The sequence below is a fragment of the Bos grunniens genome, chromosome 19, assembly GCF_055505025.1.
Source record: "Bos grunniens cultivar Pamir isolate PY7600 chromosome 19, Bosgru_T2T1.0, whole genome shotgun sequence".
Lineage (NCBI taxonomy): Eukaryota > Metazoa > Chordata > Mammalia > Artiodactyla > Bovidae > Bos > Bos grunniens.
The window spans coordinates 7592209-7606880 of record NC_141183.1 but is presented as its reverse complement, the minus strand read 5'-3'; the positions used below and the strand labels follow the sequence as shown (position 1 = coordinate 7606880).

Sequence of the window (14672 nt, the reverse complement as noted above, 5' to 3'; positions counted from 1 at the left end):
ACGCTCTCACTGTAGGGGGCCTGGGTTCCATCCCTGATCAAGGAACTAGATCCCACATATCCCAACTAAGACCCAGCGCAGCCAAATAATTTTTAAACAATTAGCATCAAGAGAACAAAGACTCATAGTAACATTTACACAGCTGTTGATTCATTTCACCTCTCAATTTCAAAATGGTTAGAAAGCCTGATACAGATTCCATAGTATACTCAATGACAACATAGAAACACAAGTTGCTGAAACCAAGATTCATATTACTCAAAATGTTATCCACATTTTACTGGGAAGAAAAAAAAAACGTGATCTGAGCAACCAGAGATTATAAATTCCAATAGGATGAAGTTTGCAGATGTGCAAATCTAGACCAGGCTGTTGGACCATACCCTTCATCTGATCACTCAATTCTCTAAGACCATCTCACCAAAATCAATGGCCGGATTGCAGAAAGAACTCCAGCAAGGACGGACCAGCAAACCAATCGCCACATTAGAAAAGTTACAGTTAACGTGAGTCAGACTTAAGTCAAGAAAAGTTTCAAACGATTTCAACCAACAACAGAGCCTCTAACAAATAAACCAATACACTTCTTAAAATCGATATTCCTAATCCCAGAAGTTTCCCAATGGGTCTTACTTCCGTGACAAACAACAGCTCTTCCTGTCTTTTAGGTATTTCTACTCCAACAAATGCTTCTAGAGCTTGGTTCACCAGGCCGCGTTATCGTGTGCCCCTCAAGGGTTGTTCAACCCCCAGGTTCCAAATCTCTAGCAAGACTGAGGTACACTTGGGGATCCTTCTAGGCTTGTACACGACTTGGGAGCCCAAGGGGGATGTCCGGTACTCCAAGAACTTCAGGGAAGATGGAAACCAGCATTTTACTCGACAGGAGGACCTGCCTCTTTTTCTCACTTTCTCCCAAAGCATCTAGCTCTAGGTAGTTGCTTAGAAGTACCCTGAAGGGAAATAAAGAGAAGACAGGGGACCTCCACTTAAGATACAAGCAGATTCTCAGGAAGAGGTTTTCCATCTCACTAGACTTGTAGAGTCAGCATTTGGGGCTCCCTCTGAGGCCACCACTCAGACCCCATCACCCAGGCTAGGGCAACTGTTTCTAAGTGAATTCAATCAAGAGTGGCCTGCGTGGACAACATATGGGCCTTGCGGCCACAAAAGGCCTCTGGTTCCTAGTACGTGGGTCGCCTGACCGGACTTCACGCTAACCGTCCATTCATAAGCGGGTCTAAGGTTGGCCGCTTAGGAACTCATCCTGGTCGCGTCTTGGACTTCTTATCGCCCCCAAAAGTGCCTGGGACTGTGGTTTTTACGGTCTGAGGAACAGTTAGGCCTCGAAAGGCGCCGGCCTACGAGGTGTGCACTCCGCATCCCAAGCTCCCGCCTTCCCAAATCGGCGCCGGAGACCGGGTTTCCCGCCCCTCAGCCGGACCAAAGGTTGGTGGCAGTTGTAGGCAGTTGGGACCGGCCCCAGCAGGTTGGAACCGGTCTGGGCCGGGCCGGAGGAGGAAGGGGGGGAGGGAGAGGCCGCCTCGCGCTCTCCCTGCGCGCGTGACTCACGCTGGCCGCTGACGTCAGGCGTGCGCGCGCGGCAGGGGGGGGGGCTCTACGTACGTGTAGTGCTGCGGTTTCTCGGGCTGTGCCTGCAGCACCTGAGCGGTAGCGGCCGGGGGCGCCGAGGAAGCTGCGGAGCCGCCGGGCCCGGGGCCCTTCGACATGGTCCTGTCTTCCTGCCTCTTCGCCGCTCCCCTTTTATTATTCAGTCTGCGCGGTCCGTGCCGAGGCCCTAGTGCGGCTGCGCCGCGCCACGAGAACGTGAAGACCCCCCGCGCGGCAGCAAGGCTTGCTGGGAGTTGTGGTCCAAGGTTCGGCTGGAATTTTACCGCCGGCAGAGGGTTGCTGCCGAAGGAACAGACCACAATACCCAGAGAGCCTTGCGGGCGGTGTCCCGGATGTTGAGAGCCCGCGACGGTTTGTGGGGCTTGCAGTCCAGTTGCGTTACTTCTTAACTGCGTTTCCAGGTTCGTAGGGGAGCCTTTGCCTGCAATTGGAGCCCTTGGGGTCGAAAAGGTCCAGAGCTAGGGAGGGCCTAACGACTGCTGTGAAACTGTTCCAAGTGTAATTTCACTCTCAACAGAATAATGATTACCTCGCCTCCGTGCTTATCCCAGCTTGGGCTCTGTTCTGATGCGGGTCCCTAGCAGTGGGCCTTTGAGCTGCAGGCACCTGAAGTCCGCCAACATCCTCATTCCTGCGGCGGGACCAAGCGTGAAGGAAAGTTGGCCTGCTGGAAGTCAGCTTGAGAAAGCTTTGCCAACGAAGAGCGATACAACACAATACTCTGTTCCCGCGCCTTTACCGGGGCGCTCCATAAACCTTTACCAGTCCTGAAACCTGGAACTCCACACGACTTGAGTCCCCCAACTCGACACCTGGCCCGACCAACGTGTTTCCAGTACGTTAGGGGCCAAGAACGAATTTAATCTCCGTCTAGCATAGTCTCAGGTACACTGGCAAGTTGCAGGAGTGTCGAAAAGCATCAGAGGAAGGGCCTGGGTTTGAGTAGGGAGTACGATTTATAACCCACTCCACTCTCGTGCTCTGGCCCTCAGCCTTTCTACTGGGGAAAATGTCTCTTCCCCTCTTCCCGCCAGTTGGGCGAAGTTCTTCACAGATATTTTAACATTTTGTTAACAAAGTTAACATTTAACTTTGTTTTCCATGTTGAATCTACTCAAAACCCTGTTGTACAGGCTAATTACATTTTGTTAGATAATGTTAAATAATGATAATCTCATTAAAGAAACATTCGATTAACCTTAAGGGTGAAGCCCTGTCGGCTGAATGGAAATTTTTCATGTTTGAGATTGATACATATGTATTTTATGTTGTTCCGAGTAACTTCATATCAGAAGCCAAACCCAAGTTGAGAAACGTATTTCTTAAACAGACCAAATCAATTGTTTAAGCACTAGGGGTGTTTGAAGATGAAAAATTCCGAAAGGACAAAAAAGTTGTGTAAATTATGGTGTATGGCTTTAATCCTATTGTTAAATTCAAGTAATCAACTTATAGGTTATTCTCCAAAATACCCAAATGTGATTTGATTGAAGAAATACAGTTCAGCGTGCTAGATTTTAAATGAGTGTATACCATGAGCTTCAGAGTAAGTGTGTACTAGTAGAATTGAGAGATGATATCATCCAAACCGCTTAATTTAGAGAAGAGGAAACCGAAACTCAGAGAGGTTAAGAAACTTGTGCAAAGTTACTCAGCAAGTACGTGACAGAACAGGAATTAGGACAGTAACCTACATGCTGCCTCATATTCTGCATTGTTTTGATTGTATTAGCATTTTCGGTTGTTCCCTATTTTTGTGTTGTTTTTGCTCCTTTGCATTCACTTAGGGTTAGGAAAAAGAAAAACCTAGTGATAAGACTGCCAAGTAAGAGGGACAGATTCTTTCCACTAATCATTCTTAAAGGGATGCATGTAAATCCATACCTAGTTTAGTTTATCTCTAATAATTAGCAAAACTGGAGGCAGGGATGGGCGAGGGTGTGGGGTGGGGATGGATCACTACTGTATTCTGTAGAAAGCATGAGACAGCTAGGGTTCTGGAATTCCTAGAAAAGCCTCGGAACACAAAAGTGGGTGTTAATTTAGGATCCTGTTCCTTCTCCAGGCCATCTGAGCAGTCAAAAAAAGATGGCAGTGTATTTTTCTGGTTAAATTCAAGGACACTTGACAGTCTTTTACCTGAGATATAATCAGTGCCCTGTTTTTCAGCTTTACACAATTTCTGAGAACAGGGCAAGAACCTTCATCTTGGTTTCTCTTCTCAACCTGGTATGAAATAACTTAATGTTTCCTCTACCCTAACCTTTGAGCAGAGGAAAGAAACTAAAGTTGACTGAATTATGATATAAAAGTTTATAGATATATGATAACTAAATACATATTATGCGTGTTATGATTGAGAGGGCCGAAATAACGAATTTGGAACTAGAGGTTGGGCCAAAGATGTTTTTGCCATAGCTGCTTTGAATCAAACTGCATTTTTTCCCTCTCACTTTTGATGATGAGAGGGGTAACTTGACATCATATGTAAATTTTTGAGGTATTGTATTTATGTAGTATAATTCTCTGTTGAAATCTATGTGTACCTGATTTTTCTGCTTTTTTAAAATAATTTAACATATTCGGTGAATCCAGGGTAAAAACTGCGGAGTAGAATGCCCAAGGCTTTGTTTCAATTTTCTGAACTTTGTTTGGCTGGTCTTAACCTTAAGCCTGCTTTGATATTTTATATAACTGAATCATCTGAAGAACTAAGTATTAAAATCCATTCAAGACATGTAGGCAAAGGTAGGGATTACCATTTTTATGTTTTTTCAGAAGTAATATATTCCAGGATAGACCATTAAATACAAGGGACCATATTTAATTTAGTTATCTTTTGTTTATTCTTTAGGAACTTGGAAATACTGGTTTAGAATTGACTGTTCCCATTCTGGCTGTAGTGATTTCGTTCAGTTGAACTGCGTAATTTAAAAAAATACGTTGCCTAGTAAGTTACTCCTTGTTTAACTGTAAGCATATTGAAATCACAGTGTTTTGTGATGGTCTAAGGACATGCAAAACAGTCCTTATAAATAATGTATTGACATTTGTTTTTGTATTTGTTATTTACCTCTCCCCACCCCACCAAACAAAAGAACTGCATTTTGGTTAAAATGTATATGCCTGATAAAATACTTGATAACATGATTTACTGAATTCTAATTTTCATTTACACTACTACCTATCAAAACGTTCATGAAAAGTAAATAATCACAGGGAATGCATTTTATTTTACATTGGAAAATATTTGTAAAATTTTCATTAAAATGCCCTCTCCTTCATTGTATTAGCTTGATGCAAATAACGTTAGGCCCCTTGCCCTCCCGACTGTCCAGATTAAGGACCAGTCCTGATAAGGACCAGTGCAATTCATTTGCATTGACTTTCTATTGTAGAGCTTTGGAACCAAGGGAAGGATCCAAACATAGCTCCATTTTATCCAATCAGAAGAGCTGCTTGGTGCTAAACTCTGATTCGTCCATTCCTCTTTGCATTCATCCAATAGTTAGGCCACTTTAACAGCCAATCAGTGGTCTAGATGTCCGCCAATCAGGGAACGGGGCCGAAGCACGGCCTTTGTGTCGGGGGATGTCAGCGCGTCGGCGAAGGTGTCAGCCAATAGAAAAAGTCATTGGTGTATGCAAATTAGGGTCCTATGACGCAGAGACGCAGCGTGAAGCGTGGGTATAAAAACGGAGGCATAGGGGGGCTTAGAGCGCAGAGCGGTTTGGTCGTTCGTTGGAGGAAGCTTTTCCCGTGTTTCAGCTACTGCGGCTCTTTCGGCAGCAGCGGCGGCGCGGTGGTCGGAGAAGCGGCCTAAAACTTCGGCGTTAGGTAAGTGTTCATGGATTTTATCTGTGACTTGAGGCCTGGCCAGCCGTTGATACCGCGGGTCGCGGCCGTTGAGAGCCAAGTGCCGACTGGTGCGGGCTACTTTGGCTGTTGGCGCCGGCTGTGGGGGCGGGTAGTTTTCCCTTGGGGTTTCGTTCCGGAACCGCGTCTCCGCCTTTTTCCCGCTGGTGATTCAGAGGTCCCGACGCTGGGTTCCGGGCAGCTGGGCCTCCGCCCGTCGAGGAGGGGAAGTGACTCCTCCCCGCGCCCCCCCTCCCGGAGGAGGCTGCTGCTACTCGCAGCCTGAGTCATTAGGGGAGGGGGAGGAGGCGGCGGCCCTCGGCCATCTGCCGTCCGCCTTGGGGCGCGAGGAGGCGGGAGAGTTGGGGCGCCGGGCGTCCGGGCCGCCGCACCCCGGGGGGCGAGCGTGCCTCGGCCCTGGAGTCACGGATGTCTTCTACAGGTAAAAGAAAATGGCTCGAACCAAGCAGACTGCTCGTAAGTCAACGGGTGGGAAAGCGCCCCGCAAGCAGTTGGCCACCAAAGCGGCCAGGAAAAGCGCCCCCTCTACTGGCGGGGTGAAAAAACCTCATCGCTACAGGTAGGCAGCGCGACAGGGAGACGATGACTCGGCGGCGCTGCGGGCGGGAAGCTTCCCGCGGCTCGCGGGGGGCTGCCGTAACCGGTGTCACTTTGCGCTCTCCTGCTCGCTCCAGGCCCGGGACTGTTGCGCTTCGAGAAATCCGTCGTTACCAGAAATCCACCGAGCTTCTGATCCGGAAACTGCCTTTCCAGAGGTTGGTGAGGGAGATCGCCCAGGATTTCAAAACCGACTTGAGGTTCCAGAGTGCCGCCATCGGCGCGCTGCAGGTGAGCTGGCGGGGGCTGTGTGCGGCCGGGCGGAGGGGAGGGCTGGTGCGCGGCCCCCTCCTCGGAGAGAGTCTAATAGTGTGGCTCTTGTCCTCCACAGGAGGCTAGCGAAGCGTATCTGGTGGGTTTGTTTGAAGATACTAATCTGTGTGCCATCCACGCTAAGAGAGTCACCATCATGCCCAAAGACATCCAGTTGGCTCGCCGGATACGGGGAGAGAGAGCTTAAGTGAAGGCAGTTTTTATGGTGTTTTGTAGTAAATTCTGTAAAATACTTCGGTTTAATTTGTGACTTTTTTTGTAAGAAATTGTTTATAATATGTTGCATTTGTACTTAAGTCATTCCATCTTTCACTCAGGATGAATGCGAAAAGTGACTGTTCACAGACCTCAGTGATGTGAGCACTGTTGCTCAGGAGTGACAAGTTGCTAATATGCAGAAGGGATGGGTGATATTTCTTGCTTCTCATGATGCATGTTTCTGTATGTTAATGACTTGTTGGGTAGCTATTAAGGTACTAGAATTGATAAATGTGTACAGGGTCCTTTTGCAATAAAACTGGTTATGACTTGATCCAAGTGTTTAACAATTGGGGCTGTTAAGTCTGACCATACATCACTGTGATAGAATGTGGGCTTTTTCAAGGGTGAAGATACAAGTCTTAACCACAGTGTAACTTACAGTTTCCTTAAAAAAAAAAAAAAAGTAAACCTGGCAGCTATAGAATACACTATGTGCATTTATAATAGCTATTTTATATATTGTAGTGTCAACATTTTTAAATTAAATGTTTTACATTGACATGTGGTGGGGAGTGTTGTCTTTAAGGTGTGTAATTTAGAGTTTGATTGGGTTTCTCCTGAGTAGACTGCACTTGTTTATGTAGTAAAATGCTTTGCGCGTTATGCCTTGCATAAGTCCTCATTCTACCACATGTTAAACTAACCTTCTAGCTGATAATGCAAACACTAACGGGGAGGGGGATTTATTTATAAGGGCTCTAGACTATAATACAAGTTATTCACACCAGCATCATCTGTTACTAATATAGTAGTTAGTGCAGCTTTTCTTTGTGTTGTGATTGGTCTCATAACTAGGTTGAACTTTTCTCTACCAAGGGGGAACAATACCGAACTTTTTTTCCTTGTGGGATTTGTATTATAACTTAGGGTGAACTTGCTGTGGGGGAGGGACACAGCTTCAGCTTATGGAATCTCTGCCAGTTAAAATGGTGTTCATGTGGCATAGGTTCTGGGAAAATCACTTCATAGAGATGGCTTTCCAAGTGGTTTTAAGATTTATCCTTCTATTGAAGTTTTTAGGTCAATTATGTATGTTGACTAAATTTACAAATAAACTTGTTTATTGAACTATAAGTGTCAAAAACCTAAATTTGAATGCAAAGCTTTTAAGTTTAGCTTATTTCAAGTTTTACTTGATAGACAAAAGCAGTATTTACAAGAATAATTCTACAAAGCATGTAAACAGCCCTCTAGAAGCTTTTTTAAAATGTTATGACATATTTGCAGTGTGGGCCTACGACTAAAAGGCTTCCCTGCCTCCCCCGTATCTGTCAAGGAAATTTAATTCTAGAACTCAAATGTGGGGTTTGTTCTGAACCTATTTGTGAAGAACGTTTATAGATTTTTAATTTTTTAATTGAAGGATAAGTGCTTTACAGGATTTTGTTTTCTAACATCAATATGAATCAGCCATAGCTGTAGGGGTACATATGTCCCCTCCCAGTATAGATTTCTTTATACAGTAAGTTATAACAAGTGACCACAGGTGTAGAACTCTGTTTAAGCTGCCTTTTCAGTGTGAAACTAGTGTTCCTAGCCAGTGATGGCCACTAGTGAAGTGTTAATATGGACACAAGAACCACCAGAGTCAAACGCATTCCGTATAATTTGAAGTCAGTGGCTGTAGAAAGACACGTATACTCTGATACAGTTCAGTGGGATTTAAATTTGGACTAGTTTCAAAGACTAAGGGTTAAGAGGTTCCATTGGAAAGCAGGGAGTTAATTAGGGTTGAGAATTGATAGTTTTTATGAGGTGCCAAAAGTGGAATCTGATACAGTATAATAAAAATAACCTGGTTTCCTAGAAGGTCCATCATACCAGTTCCGACAGTTGATTCATTGTGTTCCTGAAGGATGTTGAAATCCTAGCCAGTGGAATGTGTGATGGTGGGAACCCTGTCCAGTGGTGGTGAGGCTCCTTGAGAAGCACTCAAGTGGTTGCCGCTTGCCCTTGCCTGAAGTCTGCATCCTGAGGTTGAATTTTATTGGGCAACTTGGAATCTGCTGCTTAAACAGTAGAGCTTGTGCTTCCAGAGTGTATTTTTAACCTATAAGGCAAAAGTACTTTCTGGTTTTGGGAAACTTCCCATATGTTTTATCCCTGGGTTTAGGTAGTGCAAAAAAAGCAAAAATAAAAGTTTTCAAAGTTTAGACTTCCTTAGCTTTATGGTCTTGATTTGGATGGTATATTTTTTCACAGAGTTCTCTGGGGAAATGTTCAGAAAGCTTTACCTTCCTCAGCTCTCCCCAGTAGCGGTCTGGGGCTCCCCTGTCTGGCCCCTTGTAAGCACTGCTGCTTGCCTGGTGTCAAGTGTTGATGCTGGGACCTGTGCTTCAATGGAGAGCAGGCCCCTTCTGGATCACCTTCAAATAGGGCAGCAGAGAGTAGAGACGGCCCTATCAGCTGTTTTTGAATCAGCAGGAAACTGGGCTTGCCCTGAAGTTTCTGCAGGCAAAGGCCAGCCTGTACACGGGAACGATAACAGCAGCAGGGCAGCAATCTGCCTCAGGCTTATGGCCAACCTACCCTTCCATGGAGAAGGGTGAGTTTTCTGCACACCTTCTGTGGCTGTCGTGTCACTGCGGGTGGTGTGGCCCATGAGGCACAAGAGCCTTGAGCACCCTTCCTGGGCACACAATCCTCGCCCCTCCTTCCCCATCCCTTGACTTAAGTCACCTCATGGCAATTATGGGAGTTCCCGGGTGGTGCCAGTGGTGAAGAATTTTGCCTGCCAATGCAGGCGTGGGTTCCATCCCTGGATCAGGACAATACCCTGGAGAAGGAAATGGCTGCCCACGCCAGTCAGTATTCTTGCCTGGAGAATTCCATGAACAAAGGAGCTTGACGGGCTACAGTCCATGGGGTCGCAAAGAGTTGGCTGCTGAGTGCAGACAGCAGCATGGCAGTCACAGCCTGTTTCCTTCAGCCCCACCCCAGGCTCTGATAGAACACAACTGAGCGACTGCTCTTTGTCTGTGCTCCCCAGCCTCTTCCCTCACCCCTGGTGGTCCTGCCTGCCTCAGTATTACTCGGGGATGTCACTGGCCCAGACCATCCCATCCAGCTGGGCCTGGCTTCTGGTCAGCAACTCCCACAAACAACCCGCCTTCCACCTGCCTTCCTCAGGGTGAGGCTGGAGGAAGGAAGAACAGACCCTAGCCCGGGTTGCCGACCCAAATCTTGCAGCACTGCCTGCGGGTCATGCCGTTGGGCCAGGTGGCCAGCCTTTGGACTCCCTTTTGTCCACAGGTCTAGGGACAGAGGCTGTTTTGGCCAAGGTGGGTGGGGGCAGCTGGAACAGCTTCAAGCTTAATGCATAGAAGCTGTGCTGTGAGGAGGGGCCAGAGGCTGTTGTCTTCTTTCCTGGGGTGGGGGCAGCGGTGCCTGCTCTCCCTGTGGTCCGGCTGACTGCCTAGCTGTCCCTGGCAGTGAGGGATCCCACCTTGACAACCACTGTTACTCCAAGCCAGAGTCATGGGACTTCCGTGTGAGGTGTTCCCAGCCTGTCCTGGTGTCCCCACCTGAGCACTACGTGCAGTGGCCAGCAAGGGTGAGGACCATCATGCATGCCCAGGAGCAGCACATCTCAGCTTCTGCCCTGAGGAGAGGACCCTCCACCCCCATCCCACCTACCCCAATGCCCTTCCTTTGGGGAGAAGCAAAGAGGTTGTGCAGTCACCTCTGCTATCAGCAAGACGGAGTGGAGGAAGCGCTTCAGTGAGGCTGTGACTCCTGGAGGAGCTGTAAGGCCACAAGTGATGTGCAGAGGGGTGTGGTTGGGCAGCCAGGGTCTGGAGTCTTCAACAGCTGCCAGCCCCTGTTTAGGAAGTTGCAGTTCTGGGACCATACACAGTGGAAGGGAGAGTGGGCTGAAAGGGAGGAGGCTGTCTGCCAGCCGCCAGCCCCAGTGACAGGAGGGGCTGCTGGGCTGCAAGCTTGGGGCTGGCAGCCTTTGCTGAGAGGTGTGGGAGGGACTGCACACGTCCCCAGGGAGGCGGTGCCCAGGCTCTGTTAACCTCTACTCCCTACTCCCTCTCTTTTGGACACACTGGCCCCCAGGACCATTCCCATAAGCTCTTCACTGCCTTAAGCACTGAGCCAAGAGCACCAGAAGAGGGGACAGGATGGGGCTGGGTCCAAGGCCCAGCCTTCATGCAACCTGAGAGTCCGGCTGAACCCGGGGGCCTCTCCCCGCTCAGTGCCCTGTCTAGGGCCAGTCTCAGTTTTGCCCACCCACAGTGGCCTGGGGACTGGGCCCGCTGCGGTGCCTAGGGCAAGGTACAGGGAGAGTCAGCTGCGGCTGCGTCCTTCCCTGCCTGGCCGCCAGCAGAGTAGTCATCAGCCTAGAGGGCAGGAACTTCAGGGACACAGTGGGGTTCACCAAACAAAGACAGGGCCTGCAACTGGCCCCTGCTTAGCAGGGGCACCTGGGGCCAGGGATGGACGAGAAGCTCCTGGCGCTCCAGAGCCAGGGCCTCTGGAGTCACGCCTGCCACACAGCAGAGACTCTAGGCATGTTTGCTGGCCAACCCAATAGCCCTGGCAGCCCCACAGCACAGCAGGTTGGATCTGCTCCCGGCCCAGGTGGCAAAAAAATCAGTCAGGTTCCCAAGAGCTCTGCTTACTGGTCGACTTCCAAATTGGGAACGGGGGCTCCAGGGGTCCAGGAGAGCTGCTACCCCTCCTGCTCCTTACCAAGAGGCTGAGTTTGGGATCTTCAGTAAGCGGACGTCACAGCAGGTCAGAGTGCTCCTGGGGACAGGGTGATTCCTGAGAGAACAATCTCAGGGTCAGACAGACCCAGGTTCAAGGCCCAGCTGTCCCACTTGGATGAATTCCTTAATCCATTTGGGATTCTTTCCCTCATCCGTAAAATGGAGATAAAACCAGTGCCTACCCGGAGGCTTGTAAGAATTTAATAAAACAATCCGTGCAAAGTCTGGGGCCTTTTAAAAGATTTGACAAAAAAAGTCTGGAGCACTGACTGTTCAGAACAGGCACTGAGCAACCAGTGCTGCCCTATAGACTGCATCTCAGTCCTGACACCAGGGCCCACCACGAACTCGATATCAGTATTATCAATACTATAGAAGTTGTCATCATTAATGAAACAGAAGGGCAAAGGGGGCCCAAATCAGGAGATAGGTTAACCCTCCGGGAACAACAACAAAAATGCCTCCCAGAATCCGTGGGAGGGAGAGCCATCTGCTGAGAGCAAGTATTTTCAGAGACTGTCTTGGGAGATGTGGACCCAAGCCCTACCAGGAAACGAGTTTTGGGACTTACTGGGGGTCCAATGGCTAAGACCCTGCACTCCCAATGCAGGGGGCCTGGGTTCGATCCTTATTTAGGAAACTAGATCCCACATGCCACAATTAAAGGAAACCAGTCTTGTCTGTAATTGCAGTGGAGTCTTGTCTGTAAATGCAGCCAGAGCTGCATGAAGCACACAGACATTCACTGCATGAAGAAAGACCAGGTCTAGCAGGGAGGCCCCAAGGACCAAGAATTGAGCACATGGACAAGCAGAGGACAGACTTTGGGTGGCAGTGTCCCCTTTAAGGTGCCACCTTCCCCCCAATCTTGTGACATTTGGCCAGGAAATGGGAGGGTCAAAGGTCAGAGGCAGACTTCCTCTGAACAAATTTTATGTAACAGGCTAGACAGCATTCAAACACTGATAGTAAACAGTTCTTGTAGATGAAATCAGTATTTCAGAGTCCAGCGTGAGCCAACAGGAGAACTTGCCCTTGGGTCAAATTAAGGTTTTCCAGAAACAACTGAAACTATACAAAAGATGAAGATAGGTGAAAAGGACATCTTTTCAATCTAAAACAGTGGAAATTAAAAAATAAGGGTGTGAGCTGCTTGCTGCTGCTGCTGCTGCTAAGTCACTTCAGTCGTGTCTGACTCTCTGCGACCCCAGAGACGGCAGCCCACCAGGCTCCCCCATCCCTGGGATTCTCCAGGCAAGAACACTGGAGTGGGTTGCCATTTCCTTCTCCAATGCATGAAAGTGAAAAGTGAAAGTGAAGTCGCTCAGTCGTGTCCGACTCTTCTCGACCCCATGGACTGCAGCCCACCAGGCTCCTCCGTCCATGGGATTTTCCAGGCAAGAGTACTGGAGTGGGGTGCCATTGCCTTTTCCGTGGTGAGAATTCCTCCTCTCTTTTAGAAAACTCTTTCCTCCTCTGTTGAGACATTTATCTCAGTGAGGGACGAGGGTCAGATTGAGACTATCCACTATCAGACAGTGAAAGCCAGAGGCTTTTATCTGGCCCATTGCTTGCAGGAGAGTCCAACAATGTATTAATGGGTGACTGATAATAATAACAAATATTTATTCTGTGCTTACCAAGTGCCAGAGGCTGGGCTGGGCACTCAGTGAAGCTGATCTCATTCACTTCCTCCTGAAACAGTCTGTCAGGAAGGAAACACCAGCCCCAGGAGATAGATGAGAAACTGAGGCTCAGAGAGGATAAGTCATCTGACTGAGATACCACAATAGTAAGGGCAGAGATTTGGGCTCAGAGTGGTTGGCCATCAGAGCTGAGATGGGTAAATGATTTGAAGAGCAGCGGATCCTTGCTCCTACAAGGGGTCTTTGCTCCCTACAAGGATGCATCTTTGCCTTGTAGGGAGGCCTGCTTTGAGTTTCCTTTCATCTCAGCCAGCCCCAAGAAGCACTCATGCTTTATCCTGTTCTGTCTTACCTACGCCAAAAAACGCCTGTGCTTTACCGTTTTGTTTTACCTACGCCAAAAAACGCCTGTGCTTTACCGCCAGCGAGCGAGCGGAAGTCGCCCAGTCGTGTCGGACTCTGTGACTTCATGGACTATAGCCTGCCAGGCTCCTCTGTCCTGGGATTCTCCAGGCAAGGATACTGGAGTGGGTATCCCTATCCCTCCTCCAGGGGATCTTCCCAACCCAGGGATGGAACCCAGGTCTCCTGCACTACAGGCGGATTCTTTTACTGTCTGAGCCACCAGGGAAGCTGAGGAGTGCTCAAAAGGAGCAGACCATTAGATGAAATTTGGAATTGCTTTTATTCCTCGTTTTTTAAAAAACAGTTTTATTAAGATACAATGCATAAGGACTTCCTGGTTGTCCAGCTGCTAAGATTCCAAGCTCCCAACGCAGAGGGCTCAGGTTCGATTCCTGTTCAGGGAACTAGATCCCCCTGCCGAAACGAAGATTAAAGGTCCTACGTGTCGCAACTAAGACCCAGAATAGCCAAATAAATTTTTTTAAAAATGCAGTGCACATACCATACAATTTACCCATTTAAAGCGGTTTTAGTGTATTCACAGATATGGCAACCATCACCACTGTAAATTTTAGAATATTTTCATCACTACAAAGAGAAGTTGGTATTCTTATCATCTCTTATTCTCCCATTTCTCTCAGCCTCAAGCAACCGGTAATCTACTTTCTGTCTCTTTAGATTTGCCTATTCTGGACATTTTTGATTGATAGAATCATACAATTTGTAGTCTTTTGTAACTGGCTTCCTTCATTTACTGTGTTTTCAAGGCTCATCCATACTGTAGCAGGTATCAGAATATCATTCTTTTCATAGCTAAATAATATTCCACTGGGACTTCCCTAATGGTGCAGTGGATAAGAATCTGCCTGTCAATGCAGGGGACCTGGGTTTGATCCCTGGTCCAGGAAGATCCTACATCCCACAGAGCAATTAAGCCCACGTGCTACAACCACTGAGCCTGAGCTCCAGAGCCCTCGAGCTGCACACGCCCTGCAGCAGGAGAAGCCACCGCAAAGAGAATCCCATGCACCGCAACTGAAGAGCAGCCCTCACTCTCTGCAACTGGAGAAAGCCTGTTTGCAGCAACGAAGGCCCAGCCAAAAATAAATAATTTAAAAAATAATATTCCATTGTATAAGCCACATTTTGTTTGTCGGTTTATCCCTTTCGGATCACTTCCACTTTTTGGCTAATGTGATAGTGCTGCTGTGAACATTAGTATACAAGTTTTTGTGGGGACACATGTTTTCAATTCTCTTCAGTG

At 48.0% G+C, this 14672-nt stretch overlaps 2 protein-coding genes and 2 long non-coding RNA genes across 7 annotated transcripts in view; 3 read left to right on the top strand and 1 right to left on the bottom strand.

Moving 5' to 3' along the window:
* The window catches only part of UNK (unk zinc finger), a 32187-nt gene extending 30430 nt beyond the window's left edge, over positions 1-1757 (bottom strand). For all 4 annotated transcript variants that reach the window (XR_015147174.1, XM_086356173.1, XM_086356175.1 and 1 more), the window contains exon 1: positions 1627-1757. Coding sequence is in view for 3 of the 4 variants with exons in the window: in XM_086356173.1 (XP_086212299.1) it covers positions 1627-1730 (104 nt within the window). In the remaining variant the exon portion in view is untranslated. The remainder of the gene's footprint in view (positions 1-1626) is intronic.
* A 98-nt stretch (positions 1758-1855) lies between these two features.
* On the top strand, positions 1856-2835 carry LOC147351089 (uncharacterized). Its single transcript, XR_015147175.1, has 2 exons — positions 1856-2033; positions 2150-2835. It is a non-coding gene; the product is annotated as an uncharacterized LOC147351089 (long non-coding RNA).
* Positions 2836-5349: 2514 nt separating this feature from the next.
* Positions 5350-7707, top strand: H3-3B (H3.3 histone B). Its single transcript, XM_086356180.1, has 4 exons — positions 5350-5469; positions 5930-6067; positions 6183-6336; positions 6437-7707. Exons 2-4 carry the CDS (start codon positions 5940-5942, stop codon positions 6563-6565), a joined length of 411 nt encoding a protein of 136 aa, XP_086212306.1. The 5' UTR covers positions 5350-5469; positions 5930-5939; the 3' UTR covers positions 6566-7707.
* Positions 7708-12665: 4958 nt separating this feature from the next.
* Positions 12666-14415, top strand: LOC147351087 (uncharacterized). Its single transcript, XR_015147177.1, has 3 exons — positions 12666-12793; positions 13429-13530; positions 14287-14415. It is a non-coding gene; the product is annotated as an uncharacterized LOC147351087 (long non-coding RNA).
* Positions 14416-14672: the final 257 nt, after the last annotated feature.